The sequence below is a fragment of the Zonotrichia leucophrys genome, chromosome 1 (assembly GCF_028769735.1).
Source record: "Zonotrichia leucophrys gambelii isolate GWCS_2022_RI chromosome 1, RI_Zleu_2.0, whole genome shotgun sequence".
Taxonomy (NCBI): domain Eukaryota; kingdom Metazoa; phylum Chordata; class Aves; order Passeriformes; family Passerellidae; genus Zonotrichia; species Zonotrichia leucophrys.
Window position 1 is genome coordinate 81387507 of NC_088169.1, and position 18409 is coordinate 81405915.

General features: G+C 39.4%; 1 protein-coding gene across 2 annotated transcripts in view; it reads left to right on the forward strand.

The window, feature by feature from the left end:
- NOX4 (NADPH oxidase 4) overlaps positions 1-18409 on the forward strand; it is a 110484-nt gene that overhangs the window by 34658 nt on the left and 57417 nt on the right. For both annotated transcript variants that reach the window (XM_064719192.1, XM_064719186.1), the window contains exon 12: positions 7644-7704. In XM_064719192.1, coding sequence (XP_064575262.1) covers positions 7644-7704 — 61 coding nt within the window. The remainder of the gene's footprint in view (positions 1-7643; positions 7705-18409) is intronic.

Consider the following 18409-nt stretch of genomic DNA (forward strand, 5'->3'; position numbering starts at 1 on the left):
ATACAGTTAACATGTGGACAAAATATTAGAGGAAATAAAGTGCCTTGCCTCTTGCTGTCCTAAAATTAAGACCATCTGGCTGGTGGGGCTCTCTGCTTTAGCCTGGCAAAATACAGTGTGTGCTGGTAGGGGAGTTCAGAGGGACACAGCAGTTCCTCAAGGAGGTGGTGATCTGACTGGAAAAGCTGTTGATCCTTTGGTTGTTCTTTCCATGAGTGTCTCACACCACTGAAAGCCAGTTATCATGTGCCTGGAGGTGGCCCATTGTTTTGCTTGCGGATGATTGGACCTTCTTGCGCTGTTGAGTTTCCTTGTCCTGTGTTTGTTAGCTCTGTGCATTGTTACTTGGCAATGTGTCCGTGTACCCTTGGAAGACTTGGAGAAGCAGCCATGGGCAGAAGCATTGTTCTTCTGCTTTTTGTTCCTTCAGGGACAAAGGCTTGCATCCTGAGCATCTTGAAATGTTGTGATTTGGTTTCTTTTCCCCCGAGCCAGCAACTTGAGAGGCATAATACTGCTAGGATTGAAACACTTTATTTTCTCTCTCATAGAGAGTTGGACTTGATGATCCCTATGGGTTCCTTCCAGCTTGAGCATTCTATGAGTCTGTGATGTGTAGCATGTTTGCTGGGGTGAAAGGGTAGTCAGCAAGTTTTTTGCCTTGGTTGAGCTGCAGAGGAAAAGAAATGCTGATTCGTGTCTAAAAGTGTACCTTTGTAGTGAGTGCATCTGTAGCAGCAATAGAGTAGCAGTTGCACTGTTACAGACCTGCTAGAAAACAAATGAAGAAATTTCATGTATTCAAAATTTTATTTTATGCCATATTGTGAGTATTTTACAAGTATTGGTCTATTTATAATCCTAAGACCACACTACATTAAAAATTTGCATTTTCTTGTAGTGTGAGAGTAAAATCAAGGAACAAGTAGATTTTATAGATAGGAATCTCATAGACTGAGACCTAAAGAAAACAAAGATAATTTCTAACACTGAGAGTAATTTAACAACTGAGATTGCAGGGAGTGAATTAGCAAATGCTAAGCTACAGACTCACGGGAATTAATGGGTGTGGGTTTGTGGTTTGTGTTACAGAGGAATTTAGACCCCAGATGACCAGAATGATCCTTCTTGGAGCTGCAGCTGCCCAGTGATGCATCCTGCAGTTTGTTATGGTGTGTTTTTTCCACTAGCTTGACTGCAGGTGTCTGAGGTTGTACAGCAAGGAGTATATGGCAATGGAAAATGAAAAATATTTGGGTTATGTTGCTGCAGCTGCTTGCTGGGCTGCTTGCTGGGAGTTGGTTCTACCATGGCAGGGTTTTGCCTGAAGCCATGGGCATTTGAGGCATGGTGGTCTTGCCTTGGTCATCCTGGCACTGCTGATATTTAAATCATGCTCCATGGTTCGGATTTCCTTACATTCAAGATGTTATGATGTCTGCCAGTTCAGTTAGGATGGCTGTAAAGACAAGTCTTTAAAAGGAAAAGCTTTTAACCAAAATCCAATCTGTGAAATAACATGATGCAGAAATAGAGACATTTAAAAAAATCTCCAAGTGTTTGAGGAAGAGATGTGTTTAAAAGAATACCTCCATGTAGTAACTTTTTTTTTCCTCTGAAATTTGCTTCTTACAGGATTAATTAGTTAAAGCAGGGATAGCCCAGTGTTACAGAGTTCACCTCTTATGAGTCAGACTGAAGTCTAGCTACTATTTCTTGGCTACCTTTATATAGCATGCCTGTGTTTGTCATCACTCCTCTCCATTTTCTAATGTCAGAATGAATCATTTTAGGAATGTTTGTATCAGTTCTGTATGAAACCAGACAAGCTGCAGCTTACTGAGCTTCCAAGGTTCATATTTTCTTGTCAGTTGGCAAAGTTGAAAACTTTTTATTTTTTTTTTCTCTTTTTTATTTTTTCCCTTTTACAGAAGGAAAAATACATTGGTTGTGTTTAGTTCTTCTTTTTTTCTCCTCACTTCTGCCTCTTTTCAAAACCTGTCAAGTCTCTAATGTGTTTGTCTTGGTCTGGGTAAGGGTTCGTGGAGTCTGCAGCAAGGATGGACTGATGAATCAGGGCTTGCAGTGCAGCTGGCTCACCCTGGCAGGCAGGAGCATGGGAACAGGGTCTCTGCACTGTTTGCAGTCCCTGCCAGGATATCTGCAAATCCATATTAGGATCATATCATGGGTTTTTACTCAAAGTGAAAGACTTCTTTGAAGGAGTTTCCTTTTATGTAAACAAATCCCACAACAAGCTTTTTTAATTCCCCCAGTCAGACACTTTGTTCTTCCAGCTGTAGCACAGATCTTCTTTGTAATTTTGGTCACTGTTCAGGCCACCTACTGCAGTGCCAAACGCAGAGATGGTGTTTACTTCGGTGCAGTTTACTTGAGAGCAGTATCTCCACTGGAACTTGTAAGGAGCTTTATTTGCAGAGCCACTGGGGGTTTGTAACTTGGGTGTCCCTTTCATCTCCTTTCTTCTGATAACAGATATTCCTTGGTGTTATCCTGGTGCATGCATTAGCATTTCTGTGATAGTAAGTAATTAGAACTTAGCACCTCTCTAAAGAGACTTCACAGTTCTTATGGTAGAGGTGCAGAGAAGAACTGGAAACATCCAGGAATTAACTTTCTATTTTCTTGGTAGTTTGCTGTTGTCTCACCCCATTCCCTGCACCCTAACACCTAAAAAGATTGTTTTAAAATAATGAATACCATTTAATAACATTAAAATAACTACAGTAAGGTTTGTCTCATTTCTTGTTCTGGACAGTAGATAAGCAGTGGTGTTAACCATTCAGGGTACTCTAAGCTAGAAGGACAATTTTCATAGCACAGTTTTCAGTTGCTTTGTGCTGGGCTCTCATGCACAGATTTCTCCGGTGCTCATTGCTGTGAGCAGGTTTTTGTACTGGTGTAGAATCACAGAGTCACACAGGTTGGAAAAGATCCTTAACCCAGCCCTGCCATGTCCACCCCTAACCCATGTCCCTAAACACCGCATCTGCATGTCCTTTGAGCATTTCCAGGGATGGTGACTCCACTTCCTCAGACAGGCTGTTCCCATGCTTGACCATGGTTTTGGGAAAGAAATTTTTCCTAATACCCCATCTAAATCTCTCCAGGGCAACCTGGAGCTGTTATACAGTGGGTGTAAAGTGGAACTGCTATGATCTAACAGTAATTAGCTTGCTCACATTCATATAAAAGCAAGGTAGAGGACAACAGAGAACTGTGATCATAAAATTGTTAAATAAAATTTATTTCAAATATGTGTTAATCTAGTAGTGTTTTATAAATTAGTTAAATTATTCAGTTTATCTTGGCATAGAAATACATAGTGGAGCCTAGGTTACTGGTGAATGCAATTAATTTAGTAGTTTATAAGAATAAAGTTCTCCAGGGATTGTTGTACAATCCCTGTGTGATAACTTGCATTTGTATTCCAAGTTAGCTTGAAGAAAAAAAGGAAAAAAATATGGAAAGTTGGTTTTTTTTTTTTTTTTAATCAGGATGTAGAACAACCTGTATTCTCTAAATATTGTCTATATATAAAATCCTATATTTTTATTGAATGTGAAAATATATACAAAAATAGACATTTAAACTGAGGAAAGTATTCCATCTTAATGCTAAGAACACAGTTTGGTTTCTCTGAGAGTGTAAAATTGTAGAGGTGTATTAAATGTAACAGAATTTCTTTGTCTTCCAGTTGTTTTTCAGGAAGGGCCAAATGCTGGAAGATAACCTGATAAATGTAGACATTCATACCTTTTTTCACTTTTTAAAGGTATAGATCACCTAAGGTTAGAATAAGATGAACATTACTTCATGTTGTTACAGTGTCTGCAAGAGTTAATTTTTCTGTCATAGCATTTTAATCAAATGGGTGCAGCCAGCAAGTTCAAAATGTGAAAAGAATTACTGAAAAGCATTTCTGACCTTTAGTTTAATATTGTCTACTCTCCCTTCTTATTACAGGCTATTCAAGTTAGTGATTTCCCTTTTTGAAAAGCAAGGTTGATTTAAGGAAAAAGACCTAAGATAAAGTTTGTTTGTTTTTTGTTTTTAAGATTGACTAATCTTTATATTTTTCCACTGGACAGTGTACTGGGTGATAAAGGAATAGTAGGGAGCTTCAGCATAGTACAGTGGATTGTTTCTTAGAGTTCCTAGCTTAAAAGCAGCAGGGGGAAATCGAAATGTTATTTGCCAAAACACAGTTTCAAAATAATTTTAATTGGTTTTGTTCACAGCTTCAGAGAGGGCATGATGCATTTCTGAGGCTGCTTTGGCGGAGCTTCATTTAGCCAAAGCAATAACCCCAGGTACTAGTACGTGATGGGAATTGTCTGGCTGGAAAGGACTCAGCACAGAGTGGCTATGGGGTCGTGGTAAACACCAAGTTGACCACAATGTGCCCTTTCAGCAGAGAAAGCCAACAGCTTCCTGAGCTGTATTAGGCAGATGGACAGAGGTGACCCTTTTCCCATCAGCGATATATCTGGAGCTCTGTGCCCAATTCTGGACTTCACAGCACAAGAGAGACATGGATGTATTGAATCACAAAGAGTCATGAGGATGAGTAAGGGTCTGGAGGTTCTCTGGGTATGAGGAGAGGCTGAGAAAGCTGTACTGAGTGACAAGAGAAGAAAATAGAATTAGTCCCCTCAGAGGCACCCGGTGACAGGACAACACAAACTGGTATACAGGAGGTTTCATCTGGACCTGAAAGAAACCCCTCTTTTTCTCTGAGAGTGGCACAGATTGCCTGGACTGTGGAGTCTCCATCCTTGGAGACCTTCAAAGCACAACGGGATGCTCTCCTGGGCCACCTGCTCTTGCAGACCCTGCTCTCACAAGGGGGTTGAAGTAGCCAATCTGCTCAGGTGCATTCCAGTCTCAGCTATTGTACAATTCTGTGATTTCATGAAGGTTAAATATATAAGAGAATATTTTCATTGCACTTCAGTACACATTCCCAGTGGTCTGTTAATAAATAACATGGGAAAATCTACCCACTTTCACGATTAAACTTCTGAAAAACTGTCTTTGAATAGTTTTAAGCTGCTGGAATGTATTCTCCAACAGTCGGGAAAAAGCCACTGTTTAGAGTCTTAATTGTGTTTATAGAGATAAAAGAGGTAAAATAAGTGTTCTGTGCAGTAAAAATATGTAAATACAAATTTCAGAGTTTAAATTATAGGCATGTGGGAAAGTCTGAAAGTCAGAAGAGGCCTGTGGAGATCATGTGGTTTGACCTTCTGGTGCCAGGGCTGTGGATGAGGTTATTTAGTATTGTGTGAAGGTGAATTAGCAGGAGAAATTGTACCACTTCCCTGGCTACCATGATGCAAAACACTTTTCTTATATCCAGATGAAATTTCCCCTGAAACAACTTGTACTCCTGGGTGTACTCCTGGGTCTGGTATCTTGTTGCCATGCATAGTTCTGGAGAGAGTGAGCATCTTCATCTTCTCTTTAGCTTTTTTTTAGTTATTGGTAGGCAGACATCTCCCCAAGGCTTTTCTTCTTTGCCTTACCCGGGCATATTCCCTTACTGAACCCTCTTTGAATGTCAGGTTTTCCAGTCCTCTCACTGCTTTGGTGGTCCTTTGCTGGATCACCTGCATTCTTTCTCTCTTTTAAACTGGAGGAAATTCACTCCATGTAGCCCAGATAGGCATGTTTCTTCTGGTAAGATTTAGCAGCACAAGGAGATTTTTCCAGAACTCTATAAGGATGTCTCATAGCTAGTTATAAGTATCAAAATAGGTTTCCTAAAGTCTAAAGAGAAATAAATCTCACTTTTATTGGATAATTTTTCAGGATAGTGCAGAGTTAGTCATAAGAGTGATGACTGAGTATAACAGATTTGAAGCTACTCTGGCAGGAGACAAGGGGTATTCTGTCATTAACTTTGTGGAAGCGGGGAATAACAATTTTGTAGAAGATGTGCTGAACTGGGACTGTGGATAGTTGGACTAAGAAAATCAGTCCACCTCCTGTGAAACACCTCCTGCCCTGGGGCAGCCCACAGTGCAAAACCCTACAGAAGCCTCCAGAACAGACTTTTTTGCTGCCAGCATACACCTTCCCACCTAAGAGACTGCTTGCTTGCTTTTATATGGAGAACTAGTCTTTGTTGAAAGATGCTGCAATGAGACATAGCAAACACTGGCCTCATTGTGTGTTTGTCTGCATCCCTCCCTTGATGCTGTTTTTCTTTGGAGACTAAGACTTGCTAAAATAATTGGGACTCTGGGTTTCTGTACCTCATTTTTGTAGGAAAACTTGGAATATAATAAGGAGTTACATAAAAGTGTATCTAGTAATCAGTCGTTGTAAAAGGAGTGCTCTTCCCCCTCAGGAAAACAGAGTGATGAGCTGGGACTTTGTATTCCCTATTTAGTTTTTCCAAGATGTAGATAATACTAACCTTTTGCCTGTGTCTGCTGCTAAATACAGAGCTGACAGGAACTGATTCTCAGTTCTGGGGTCAGTGGCTTCACAGTACACAGAAAATATTATCTTGGGAGCACTGATGGCAAAGGTCCAGAACAGAGCCAGGAAATATCTTCATAAGCATGGTGCATGAGTATTTGGTGTATGGATTCTCTTCCTGCCCCTTCTTATTTATAATATGGATGTGTTCTTTGCATTTAAGCCCTCCCCTCAAAACTGCTGTTTGTCTTTAGTAGTAGAAAAAAAAAAAAGGGACAGAACATCATCTGTTGGGTATTGGTTTCATGATAGAGCTTGGATTGAGCATTAACAGGTTCTAAGAAACTCATCAAAACTCAGGAATAATATCTCTTATCAAAAAGAAACCAATGGTGTTGGTTTATAGAAGGAAACTGATGTTTTCTTGATGTTGCTTTTCCTGTTTATGTGTACATCATTTGAATTACCTGCAAAAGCTGTCCAAACAGTGCATTTGAAATGTCCCTCTAGCAAGGAATGAAAGTTGGGGGGGGGGGTCCTTAGCCCTTGGCTGGAGGTTTTTAAATAACATGGTGTAGATAAGATTTTAAGTGATAACATTCCTGTGTTGATAGTCACAATCAATAGCCTTGAAGTGGGGGCACATGTGTGGAGTGAGAGAATGGTGGCTGCAATGTGATTTTTATGATGTGCTATGGAATCTGGTGCTTTTCTTTGCAAACCGAAAGGTCTTGTGAATTGCTTACAGCTTCCATTTAGAAGAAAGCATCAGTTGTATGAGAATTGTCAGCTTGAAGACATTCAAGAATCAAAAGTCTCTTAAATGCCTTAAGAATGATGGGGCAGTTCCTAATTTAGAATGGTGTGTCAATAGTAGCGGAATACTTCCATTCTATTGTTGGTATCCTTGCTGAGTACTGCTTAGTGAAGTGTCTGTTCGAAATCACATCAGCAAGCAAGTATCCAGACTCCTCCAGACCAGAAGAAAGGGTTAAGTCTGAAGGGATACTCAGCGTTCTTGGCTTCCCTAGCTGTGTTGATAATAGACTTGCTTCTTTAAGGGTACAGCTGCTGGTGTGGCTGTTTAGGAACAACCTATTAACACCAGGTTCTGTCTTAACAACTGTACTTTGAATGCTTTTTTTTTTTTGCTGTTTCTCAGAAGTGGTGCTTAATATATTTAATATTTTTAGTGCCCTACAGATACCAAAGCAACGTTTGGGGTCCACCTAAAAGTAGTAGGAGACTGGACAGGTATGTAGAAAACCAATTCCTTTTCAGAGACAAATGCCTTTACTTGAACTATTCTCCCTTTCTGGCTTCTGCACAATTGTTCCTTGACTGTGGTGCATTCTCAGAGATTGTTCACACTTGTTTTCCCAAAGTTGTTTTTATTGCATTCTTGATGCAATCCCTGCTTTATTCAGATGTACTATTTCTTCAAGTAACATGTTTTTTCCACTACTAACTGATCTTCTGATTGCACTGTAATAATTTTCAGCATTTTCCTCCATTTCTGCCTCTTTCTCTTGTTTTTGGGTAGCTTGCTACCCCTGTGCTGTGCAGTGCATTGCCTCTGTACATAGTAGTGCCTGCAGAAATGCTGAAATATGCAACTCCCAGATAAGCGGATTTTGGTTCCAGCAGTTTGGATGGCAGCCAGGTTAATTAATGCCTGTGGTACACTGAGATTACAGGTTTGCTTTCATGTTCTTCCATGCTCTTCCTTTGCTCTTTGAATGTCCTCCAGACCAGGGGTGTAAGCCAGGATTCCCTGCAGAGGAGTAGGGCAATTTGGTGCTCTCTGTGACAGTTGTATACTCTAGTGATAGTTGTCCTTATTCCATAGTGTCTGACTTTGTTCTTGCTCAGCATAGCATTTCCTTGTAAGGAAGACAGATACACTGCAGGGTCTGGTTCATTTCTTATGAAGAAATGTTCTCCATGTTAATTTGTATCAGCTTGTGTGTTTGTGGAATTGAGTCAAATGAGCTTGTCACCCTAAAAGGGATTAGACCAATACAGAGATAATAAGTCTGTGCATAGTTGTTTATCTTTCTAGTCTGGCTACATACTTGCCTCTGCAAGACTCCAATAGGCAAAGGCTGGGAGGGCAATGCCATATGCATATCCATAGTCCCCCTGATTTTCTCTCCTTGCTTGAAATGTTGGCCAGATAGTGGCAGATTAGCCTCTGGTCTGCCTCAGAATGATGGCTCTTTTGTTGGTAAGTATCATTCTTACATGGGAGGTGACAGTAGGATATTTGGGAAAGTGGGATGGAGAAGTACTAGCTAAATGATTTTTCCAAAAGAAGTGACATCTTTACAGTTTTCTGATTACCTCTGTGGTGTGAATTGCTCTCTTTAGGCATTTATGTATCACTCTCCCAAGCCAGCATCTATAGTCTCCACTGAAAGGAGGATCTGTTTAGGTAGGGCTGTGTGATATTCAGGAACTGTCACATTACAGAGACCATTTCTTGTAGCACTTTTGCTAAACAGAGATATCTCTCCCAGTGTCAGATGTGCTGTCAAGAAGCAGACAGTTTACCCAGCCCTTGGTGCTGCATCAGTACCATGGAGCCCTGTTCTCACTCATTCCCTTAAGCCCTGTGACAATTAATAGTCTCTAATCTGCTGAATGTTTGAGGAAGGATTATATTTGCCACGTTCCTTATTATCTTTCTTAAGCATGCTCTAAAGGCTGCTTCTGCAGACAGGATATTAGACTGGAGGAGTTTTTATGAGACATACTGTCATTTGAGCTCTTTTCATGACCTATTCTCTCAGACTTTATCCTATTTATTAAAATTCTCTTTTGTATCACCATCTCCCATTCCTGACAGTTTATACCTGACACCAAAGAGACTTGACAATTTATTTCACAGAACTCAATTACAAGCCTAAATTAAAAGAATGCAAGAGAGGTGCAGATATGCCACGAAATGCAGAGAAGAACTGATTAGTTGAGGTATTTCTCCTCTGGATAACTTCAGTTTCTTTAGCTGCCTGCACCTGGGAGATGTGGTGAAGGAACATTTCCTGCCACTAGCTGTAAGGACAGGAGAGGGAGTACAGAATGCTGGCAAACCAATTCTGCAAGTTGTTTTGGGTCAAGTCTCTTAACAATGTCCCTGACTGATACCTTGAAAATGTAATAGAATACCTTGTGCTTTAGGTTGGGAAGGCAACTCAATGTCAAGAGAAAAGGGGCAATAGTATTTTCAACTCCAAATGAGAAGTTACTGTTGATAGGAAGTAATTTATTGCCCATATCCCAGTGTGTATATTTTATATTTCAAATAAAATAAACTGAAAGAAGCAGCTTTAGGAAAAGCCAGTCATTCCAGAAACAATGCTTTGCATAAGAGCCAATACTTAGTAGATTTTCAGGCAGTACTGTTATTTGCTTTTTAAAACCAATTATTTAAATAATGGAAAGTGTAGGACAGAAAAAGTAGGTAAGAGAGGAAAAAGCTACAAAACCAGTAGCTCTGAGACCTCTGCAAACCAACTGCTAATCTAGACCCCTTGTTTCATGCTCCATTCAAACAAAGTGGTGCTGTCTGAGCTTAGAACAGATGAGAATCTGCCCCCCTCAGAGGCTGATTTGGATAAAACCATAAATTTCCTTTCCATTATATAAGCACCCATATCCTTTTCCAGTACAAATCTGAGATCTATTTCTCACCCATGTTGTGGTGGTATTAATAACTGTATAGCGCTTAACTTTCATATTCATCACAGAAAACAGACACACAATCACTGGTATTGCTGTAATGTGCCCTCAGATGCCTTTGGAGCACATATTTTCACCTGAAAGGATTCCCCTAGCTCCCTTTGTAGACCTCTGACCTTTTTATATGTCTAGTTTACGATAAGACAAGCCAGGCTCCAAGCATGCCTTTTTCTCTTCTTTCATTGTGAAGAGTATGTCTATATATCATATATCTACATCTGTCTTGCTGCCTCAGAAGTAGGTAGTTTAGTTCATTGGCATTTAGTTCATTGGTTGTGATTTTTCCCATGTAAACATTTCTAATTTGATTTTTCATTCCATATTTTGCCATGGCTATTGTGAACAGGGGAACAGCTATCATAAACCTTCCTAAAAATGGGTTTGTGATTATGCAATTGCTGTCCTTGTGCTGACTTGTGAGCTGCTTAAGTCACCACCTGATGTATTAACAGAACATTCCGTGGAACACGGCTTAGTTGGACAGTCAGGACTTGGCTGCCCAAGTTAGGATGTGTTTACCGTGGCTGATCTGTGGTGATTGCATACATGCAGGTTGGTTTAGCCTTGTGGTGCAGAGCTGAGTCAGCCTGTATTCCTCTGTGGCTTCCTCAAGCTGAGCTGGTTGGGTGTTTATACCCTGCCGTAACATTGAGGGTCCTGCAGTGTCTCATGCATGGGTCAGAGCTGTGAGATGCATGGATGAGCTAAAACCCTGATCTTGTTACTGGCTATCCCCTCTAAATACCCATTTTGTTCTGCTTCTCTTGGTACCTGTGGCCATCTATTTTTTCTTTAGCTTTGAAGTAATTGTTGGCTTCGTATTTACAACACAATTTTTTTCTTGTCCCACTACTGTTTAGTTTGTCCTCAGCATTGTCATCTATCAGCCTTATGTCTCTTCTGTCCTTGCTGCTGCCTCAAGTACTACTGCTTGTTTAGTTTTAAAGTTGACATTTCATCTGGCACCTCTGGAGGGAAAAAGAGAGGCCATGGGCCATGCCTCGCATCCAACAACTTGACAGCAGTGGAAAAAGACATGGCAGTGTATCAAGACAATGTGTCTCATTCACTAGACAAACTTGAGGGTGTGAGATAGAAAGTGATATTGATGATGCAGGAATAACAGTCTTCAGAAGCCATGCAGCATGTTTTTGTAGAAAACAAATACACAGCACTCAGAGGTGTTGAGGTGAGCTGCATGCCTTAAGGCAGTGAAATATTGCTGTTATGTTGCAGTGTGTTGCTGGAACAAATTGATGTGGCACCATGTTTAGGGCACTGATGCTATTCTGTGCTCCACAGTAATTTGTATAATTTTTACCTAGTAGTGACACCATCCTACTGTGCAGTTGTGTATGTTCCTGGAGACATTTTCAAGGCTTGTTCTGAGCACCGTGATATTTATTGTGGGTATGCCATAAGAGCACTTGAGTACCACCGGTTGAATCTGAGAGTTCTGTCCCATAGACATGTTGTGGCACCAGGAGGCGGTGATGTGTACAGGAACTGTCCAGGTAGAGCCAGAGCAGACAGATTATGGAGTACTGATGTGCTTCACCCTAATAAACTCCAGATCTCATCTGAAAATATTTATCTTTGCTTCATTTTTTTTGTTACAGATGAGGTTATGCCTGGTAACTGGCTCATTCAGGTACAGGCGACCTTATTTTACAGGGGACATGGCATAATGGGAATTTTTGTCACATATTGTCACAGTCCTTTTTCTGGAAGGTCCAGCTTTGGAGCAGGAATTTTAATGAGGGAAGAACAAATCAACCATTTTTCAGTTGAAAACAACAATTTTTCAGAGCATGGCAAATGTATGAAAGCATCTTGTTTAATTCCCTGTGAATTAAAAAAAGAATCTTGTTTAATTCCCTGTGGAGTAAGACCTGAGACAGCAAACAGTACACACCCCAAATTACTTGTTTTTAAACAGAAAAACAAACAAAAAAGTAGGACAGTTCTTTGGGATTTTGGAGCCGGATTAAGGATTTTTCTCACATTGACCAGAAGAAGAAAATGACACACCTTTTAAGTGCCTCTGAAGGAGGAATGATCTGAACATTCTGGTCTGGGAGAGTTTGTCAGGAGTATCTGCATGACCATGTTAGGCTCTTGCAACTCCTGATTTATGGGATGTCTGAAGCATCCCAAGGCTATGCATTCCTGTGCTTACCTGGAACATCTCATCAAATGTAGGATCTAGCAAAGAGGCAATATTTTAGGTTCAGTAGCCCTGAGAACAGTTTGAGATGTATAGAAGCAATGGCTCACTCAGTCAGCATCTCCTGTATTGTTAGTGGACCTTGATTCTGACTGAACTCATGTGTGGAACAGAAGATGACCAGAAGGAATAATCAGACTATAAAGTCTGTCCACAGGAAATGACAAGGTTGTCCCAGGTTCACTGTAACTGCTACTGAGTTTCTTTAAAAATATCTACTCACTGGGGATGAGCACTTGGTCAACTCTTTTGCTATTACCTCAAGCTCTGTTTGATTTGGGCCTTTTCCACTCCATAGTAACATTTTTTTGTGTTTCGTTATTCCATCAGATTCCTGGCAGGGTGTAAAGGTGTTAATGACGTGGTGCTGTCAGCTGTTCCAGCAAAATCTGTGTGTGGTTTTGGAAGAACAGGACAGAGATGAGATAGGTGTTATTTTCCACTGATAGATTTTTATGACTAACAATTTTTGTATTGTCAGGGAATCTTACACTTCTGAGGAGGATAGCAGAATTGAGTGATAAAAAGGTTTAATTGTGTTTCCTTGTAATATAATTTGACATTAGTAATAAAATAATTCAGCTGCGTTATTGGGAAGTTTACATGCCTTAACAATATGATTAGCCGTAGTGTACTGTAAGGAATACTCATTTTATTGTTCATTGCCAATGATGTTCATAATTTATTTTATTTATTCCTTTAAAAAGCTCAATAAAAGGCAGGATTAAGAGACTGAAGAAAAAGGATAACAGATTTAGTTTACTGACTAAAAGGGGTTGAAAGCCCTTTTCCTCTGATTAAACAACTAATGCTGAAGGTGAACACATCTGAATTTTTGGCTGCAGACCTGGATTGTTTTACATTAGTTGAACTCCAGCTGACTTAGTACCAAAAACAGTGTAACTTGAGTCAAATCCAATTTGAACAGTTAATGAGTTTTTTGTCTAGAGGGGGAAAAAGATATTTGGGTGAGAAAGTTACATTGAAGGAAATTTTCTGCTACACAGATGTCCTTTCTTGGTGCATCTTATTTGTAAACTTCCAACTTTTTGCATATCCCAGGCACTTTTTAATCATGTAATGATTATAGAAAATGACATGACTCAATGACGTAAATTTCTTTTTATCCTTGGTTACATTATGCACTGGATGTGTGGATGTAGGATTTCTTGTCATGCCTCAGACATTTTCAGCACTGTTAGGAGCTACAGGAGTGAAGCCTGTGGAGTACACTTGCATGTACCAGCTGATAGAATCAGAATGAATGTAGGGGAAAAAAAGCAAAAACTCTCTACTTTGAAAATAGAATTATTCGAGTGAAAAGCTCTAGGACATGTATTTGAGTGGATTGCCAGGCATATTTCTGGTTTTGTAATCACTGTGTGCTGTGTTTGCCTACTTAAGGAGGCAAAGTTGCTGTTCTGGAGTTGCCTTTGTTTCACCATTTTTTTATTGACGTCTGCTTAGGGAAGACTCATTCTTATATAGTTTCTGTGCAGAGGTACACAGCTGCTTCAAGCACTGAATATACAAAGTTTGGCTGGATTTTCAGTGTCCTTTGTGTGAGCATGGTTTCTAGAGAAATACAAGAGTTCACATCAAAATACCAGCTCTTCATGCATATCTGCACTTCCCTGGGGCAATAGATTCTCTTAGATGCCATCCAAATTCTGCTGAAAAACCCCTGCCAAATGTCTAGCTTTGTTCCCAGTTTATTGTTACTTCTCCCTTGGGGACAGAATCAAAAAATAGACACATCTCAGATTTGGAGTTTTGAGTAACCACATTTTAACTAAAAATTGTTGGTTAAAATATCTTAAAAGTAGATTTGAAATGGTTCTTTTTGGGATCCTTTTCTAACAGATTGTAAAAATTGCCATAGTTAATGAGGGAAAATCTATTTCAGCTTTAGAACATTAAAAAAACGAAAAAACTTGTGTAGGAACTGTAGATATTTATAAATTTTATGGTCAGAAGGAACATTTATCTTTACATGCTCCCAGCTCCTGCATGATGCTTGATAGTTCCTCTGAATAATTTCTATATAGAAGTTATATTGCAACCTTGGGGTTGTAATATTCTGCAGAGTTTTCAGCTTCAACCTTTCATGGGCTCTTTTTGTACGCTTTGTGAAAATGAAGCTCAACTTTGTGATGATTACATAAGTTAGTAGGTTTTGTCCGAAATTTTCCATTTTTTCCTTTTCTCTTTTTGCTTTTTTCTTCATTCCAGAGCAAGAACCATTACTAGGAAATGTTTAGTTGTTGCCAGTTTGTGTGCAAATATGTACAGAAAATGAACATGGCACCTTTCAACCTTCTGTTTGGCTACCTGTTGTATTAAATCTGCGTTTTGAGACCTTGTATTTGTCTGGTTCTTTGCTTCCTGCACCCCCTCCACTTCTGGCATTCCCTCGAGATACAGAAGCGGGATTGCTTTTCAATGGCACTCTTGTTGGTTTGGGCTCCGGTGTGATTTAAAGTGTAGCTCTCTTTTGCATGAAGACCACCAGTAATGGTAGTAGTTGAGCTGTCACTGTATTGCACTTTATTCCTTGATCTCTTCTACCTGTCTGTTTATTCCTACTGGTGCTTGGATTGGAGGGGAGAGAGGCGCCATTGCTTGCTCAGAATTTGTTCTGTGTTCAGCACTTAATTCTGTGGGAGTTGATTAAAACTCCCATAACCTTGCAAATGTCATTGTGATCAAATAACATGGTCAAATGAGGTTTCCTGTTTTCACAACAAACATTATATAACTGCTTCTTGGCATAATATTAGCTTTGAAGTTCTAGTTAGGATATCCCATCTCCTTGGTCGCAGTATTTTTTCTTTAAGTATATTTACTCTACTTTTTGCCAGCTGCATGTCCTTACCCTGAGTTTCAGTCATCCTTGAAACAGCAGTTAGCTGTTCCAAAATGCCTTTCCATTCCAAAATGCATTAAAATCAATGTTGGTCTTGTATGTGGGAGGCAAATCCTACACCCCAAATTTTATCAATGGTTTCCCTGCAGTCCCTTGCAATTCAGCTTTTCATGTGCCACCCCATCCTGTTGCTCAATCCTGTCCTTTTGTATATGCATAATTTCTCAGATGCATCAAATACAAGCTGAAAAATTTGTGTTTCACCATAAGGAAATAGTTTGTGATCCAAGAATTTTTAAGGGCATCTTGAAACCACAGCTCTCATTTGTCCAGTCCTCCCCTGGAGAAGGATCCCTTTAAATCATAAATATTAATAATAAAAATCTGCCACCAACCACTTGTATCAAGTGCAAAAATAGGATTCAGGTGTATGTAGCCTCAAAAAAGTTAACTTTCTTAAAAGAAAGAAGTCAACCCAAACCTCAGAACTTGCACTGAAAGCATCATGTCATGAGAACTGGCCAGCAGCAAGTTTCCACAGCTTCTCCAAACAGATATTTTGGTATGTGCTGTGAACAGGAGAGCTTGGTTTAAAATATTTATGGCTACTCATTTTAGCTCTAAATTCAACTTTGAACCTCGTGGTCTTATGCCTCAAAGTTGGGTACTCCAGTGCAGAACACAGAGGTGGAGACAAGTTCCTAGTGGGAATGGAGTCAGACTGCCAGTCCAGTCTATTTTAATATAAAGGCATCCCTTTATGAATGTCAGTCCACTATGATTTTTGTAATTAAAACCCATTTTTTTTTCTTTCATCAGGTCCTTAAATTGCAAAAGGCAGTGAGGCAGAAATGCTTTAAATATAATATACTATAAAGTTTAAGATATGGCAAAGTAAATTAATTGCTAGTGCATCCTAGTTTTGAAGGAGACTTGAAATGGTGGCTGCTACATGCTGAATGTGGCATTTCTTTGAGACAAAGGACTCAATTATCTCAGTATTAACTAAAGTGCTGTGAGGAGAAACTGTAGGGGGGAATTTATAGCCTGGAAATCACTTTCCAAAATGCAAAGGAGATTGCATAGTGCTACAGGGAGTAGACTGTGCTGTGACAGCAATAAATAGCCCTTTGGCATGTAGTGCAGCAGCTGATGGGCAGGGTGCACTGTGTATTTTGTTTCACTGATATTATAACCCACATTTCTGCAGCTCTGGCATGTTCCTGTTCTTCCTCTTTCCCTTTCTTTAAAGCTTTTTTCCCTCAAAGTGGGGACAAAGTGTCAGAGCTTCTTTCGGGAAGGATACCGTGACTCTTACTAATATAGTTTGTAACATTTGTAGCAGATAAAACCAAAGTACGTTAAAATGACATAATCTTTCATGAGAGGGAGGTATTCTAGGAAGGAGAAATATCTTTCATTATATCAGCTGAAACAGCTGGAAAAAAACCAGGTTGTCTTCCAGGTGTGCAGTGCCTTCAGCAGGTTTGACAAAGAGCCAGGGAAGTCAAAGCGAAGAGAAGAAATAACATTCCTGGCTACTTTTTAAATCAAGCTTTCCCTTCAGAAATGTGAACAATAAAATTGCTTAGTAAATGAATAAAATATAAAATGTAACACTTATTTTTTAAAATAAAAATAACTTTTTAATATAAAAATACTAATTGATTTTAAAAGAATTCATATGGTCAAGAATACTGTCCGAAAGCCAAAAATATCACTTGTAAATGCTCTCCCAACCTCTTCTTAGGATTTGTATGTCTCCAGCTTTCTTAATCTACTCTTGGCTGTGTTCCCAGCTTAGGGTATATTTACTGTAACATGCCATGGTCTCACTCTGTCCTGTGGAGACACACACTCACATCTTGGCAGAGTGCAGTTTCTGGCAGGGAAACTGGGAAAAGAGATGGGCATGTGAGAAAACATAACTATGACTTGCCTGAAGTACTGCATTTGATTTATATATACGTGCCCATACATATCCCTAAACTTTCAGCATTTGGGTGTGGTTTTTAAATTTTAAATTTTTTTCTCTTATAATCTCGATATCCTTGATAAACCACAGTTTGATTGGAAATGTTTGACCATCTACAAAGAGTAAAATTTGGACAATGGTTTACATCACTATGTTCTTAGTAATTTGAAGGTAAATTCTTCTGTTCTGCATATAGAAGCTGATAATGAGTGGATGACTGCTTAGTATTGTGACTTACCTGGAATCAGAAATTTTTTAAGAAAAACTATTAATAAAACCTAAAACTCTGTAGGGAACACCATGATCATGAATAAGAGAGAATGCTTCTCTGCTGGGAAGAGAGCCTGGAAAGTCTGTGGATCCAAATAAAAATATTAGTGGTTTTATATGTATTGGAGAAATAGGCACTCAGTGGAGATGACAACAACTTCTTTCAGTGTTGAAGGAGGATTTGGGGGAGAGGAGGAGTTTCAGAGCTTATTCGATATTTTGGGTATTGCTCAAGTGTCTGCTGTGAGGATTTTACTGTACTGTTAGTGTTAACAAGTACACCTACAGCCTCCAAAAAGCCTCCTCATGTTATATGAAATTAAAATAAATCAGTGGGCAGTTTGTGCTCTTGACTGCAACAAGCAGCTTTAAGGACCATCTCCTGTCATAAATTTAACATATTGCCTTATTCATTAAACGCACTGTAAGTGCCATTTCCTCAAGGAAAATGCCACAGACACCCACACACATTTCAGAGTCAAAGCTGTGGTGCTTTGCTGTGCTTTACCAAGTGACTGGTGCCAGCCTGACAGCACAGGGCTTTCCCTCAAGGATTTCACTTACACTGTGTCAGCTGAGTGTCTCCTCAGCTTAGCTGTGACTGGTTTGAAAAAAGCAAAATATTTAATTAAAGACATTTTTATAATTTCTCTTATTTGATGTTTTCCTTTTTTAATGGGTTGAGGAGATTATGCTAATTGTGCCCTGTTATTAACAAGCATGGCAAATGAAACTTTCTCAGCGCAATTTCCAAAAAAAAGCAGTAATTCCTTAATCCAAAAATTTTTTAAGGAAGAGTATTTCTTTAGAAGTGTCCCATACTTCCCAGCACATATGCACCAGCATGTGCCATGTCTGCTTGAGGAGGATTTTATCATTT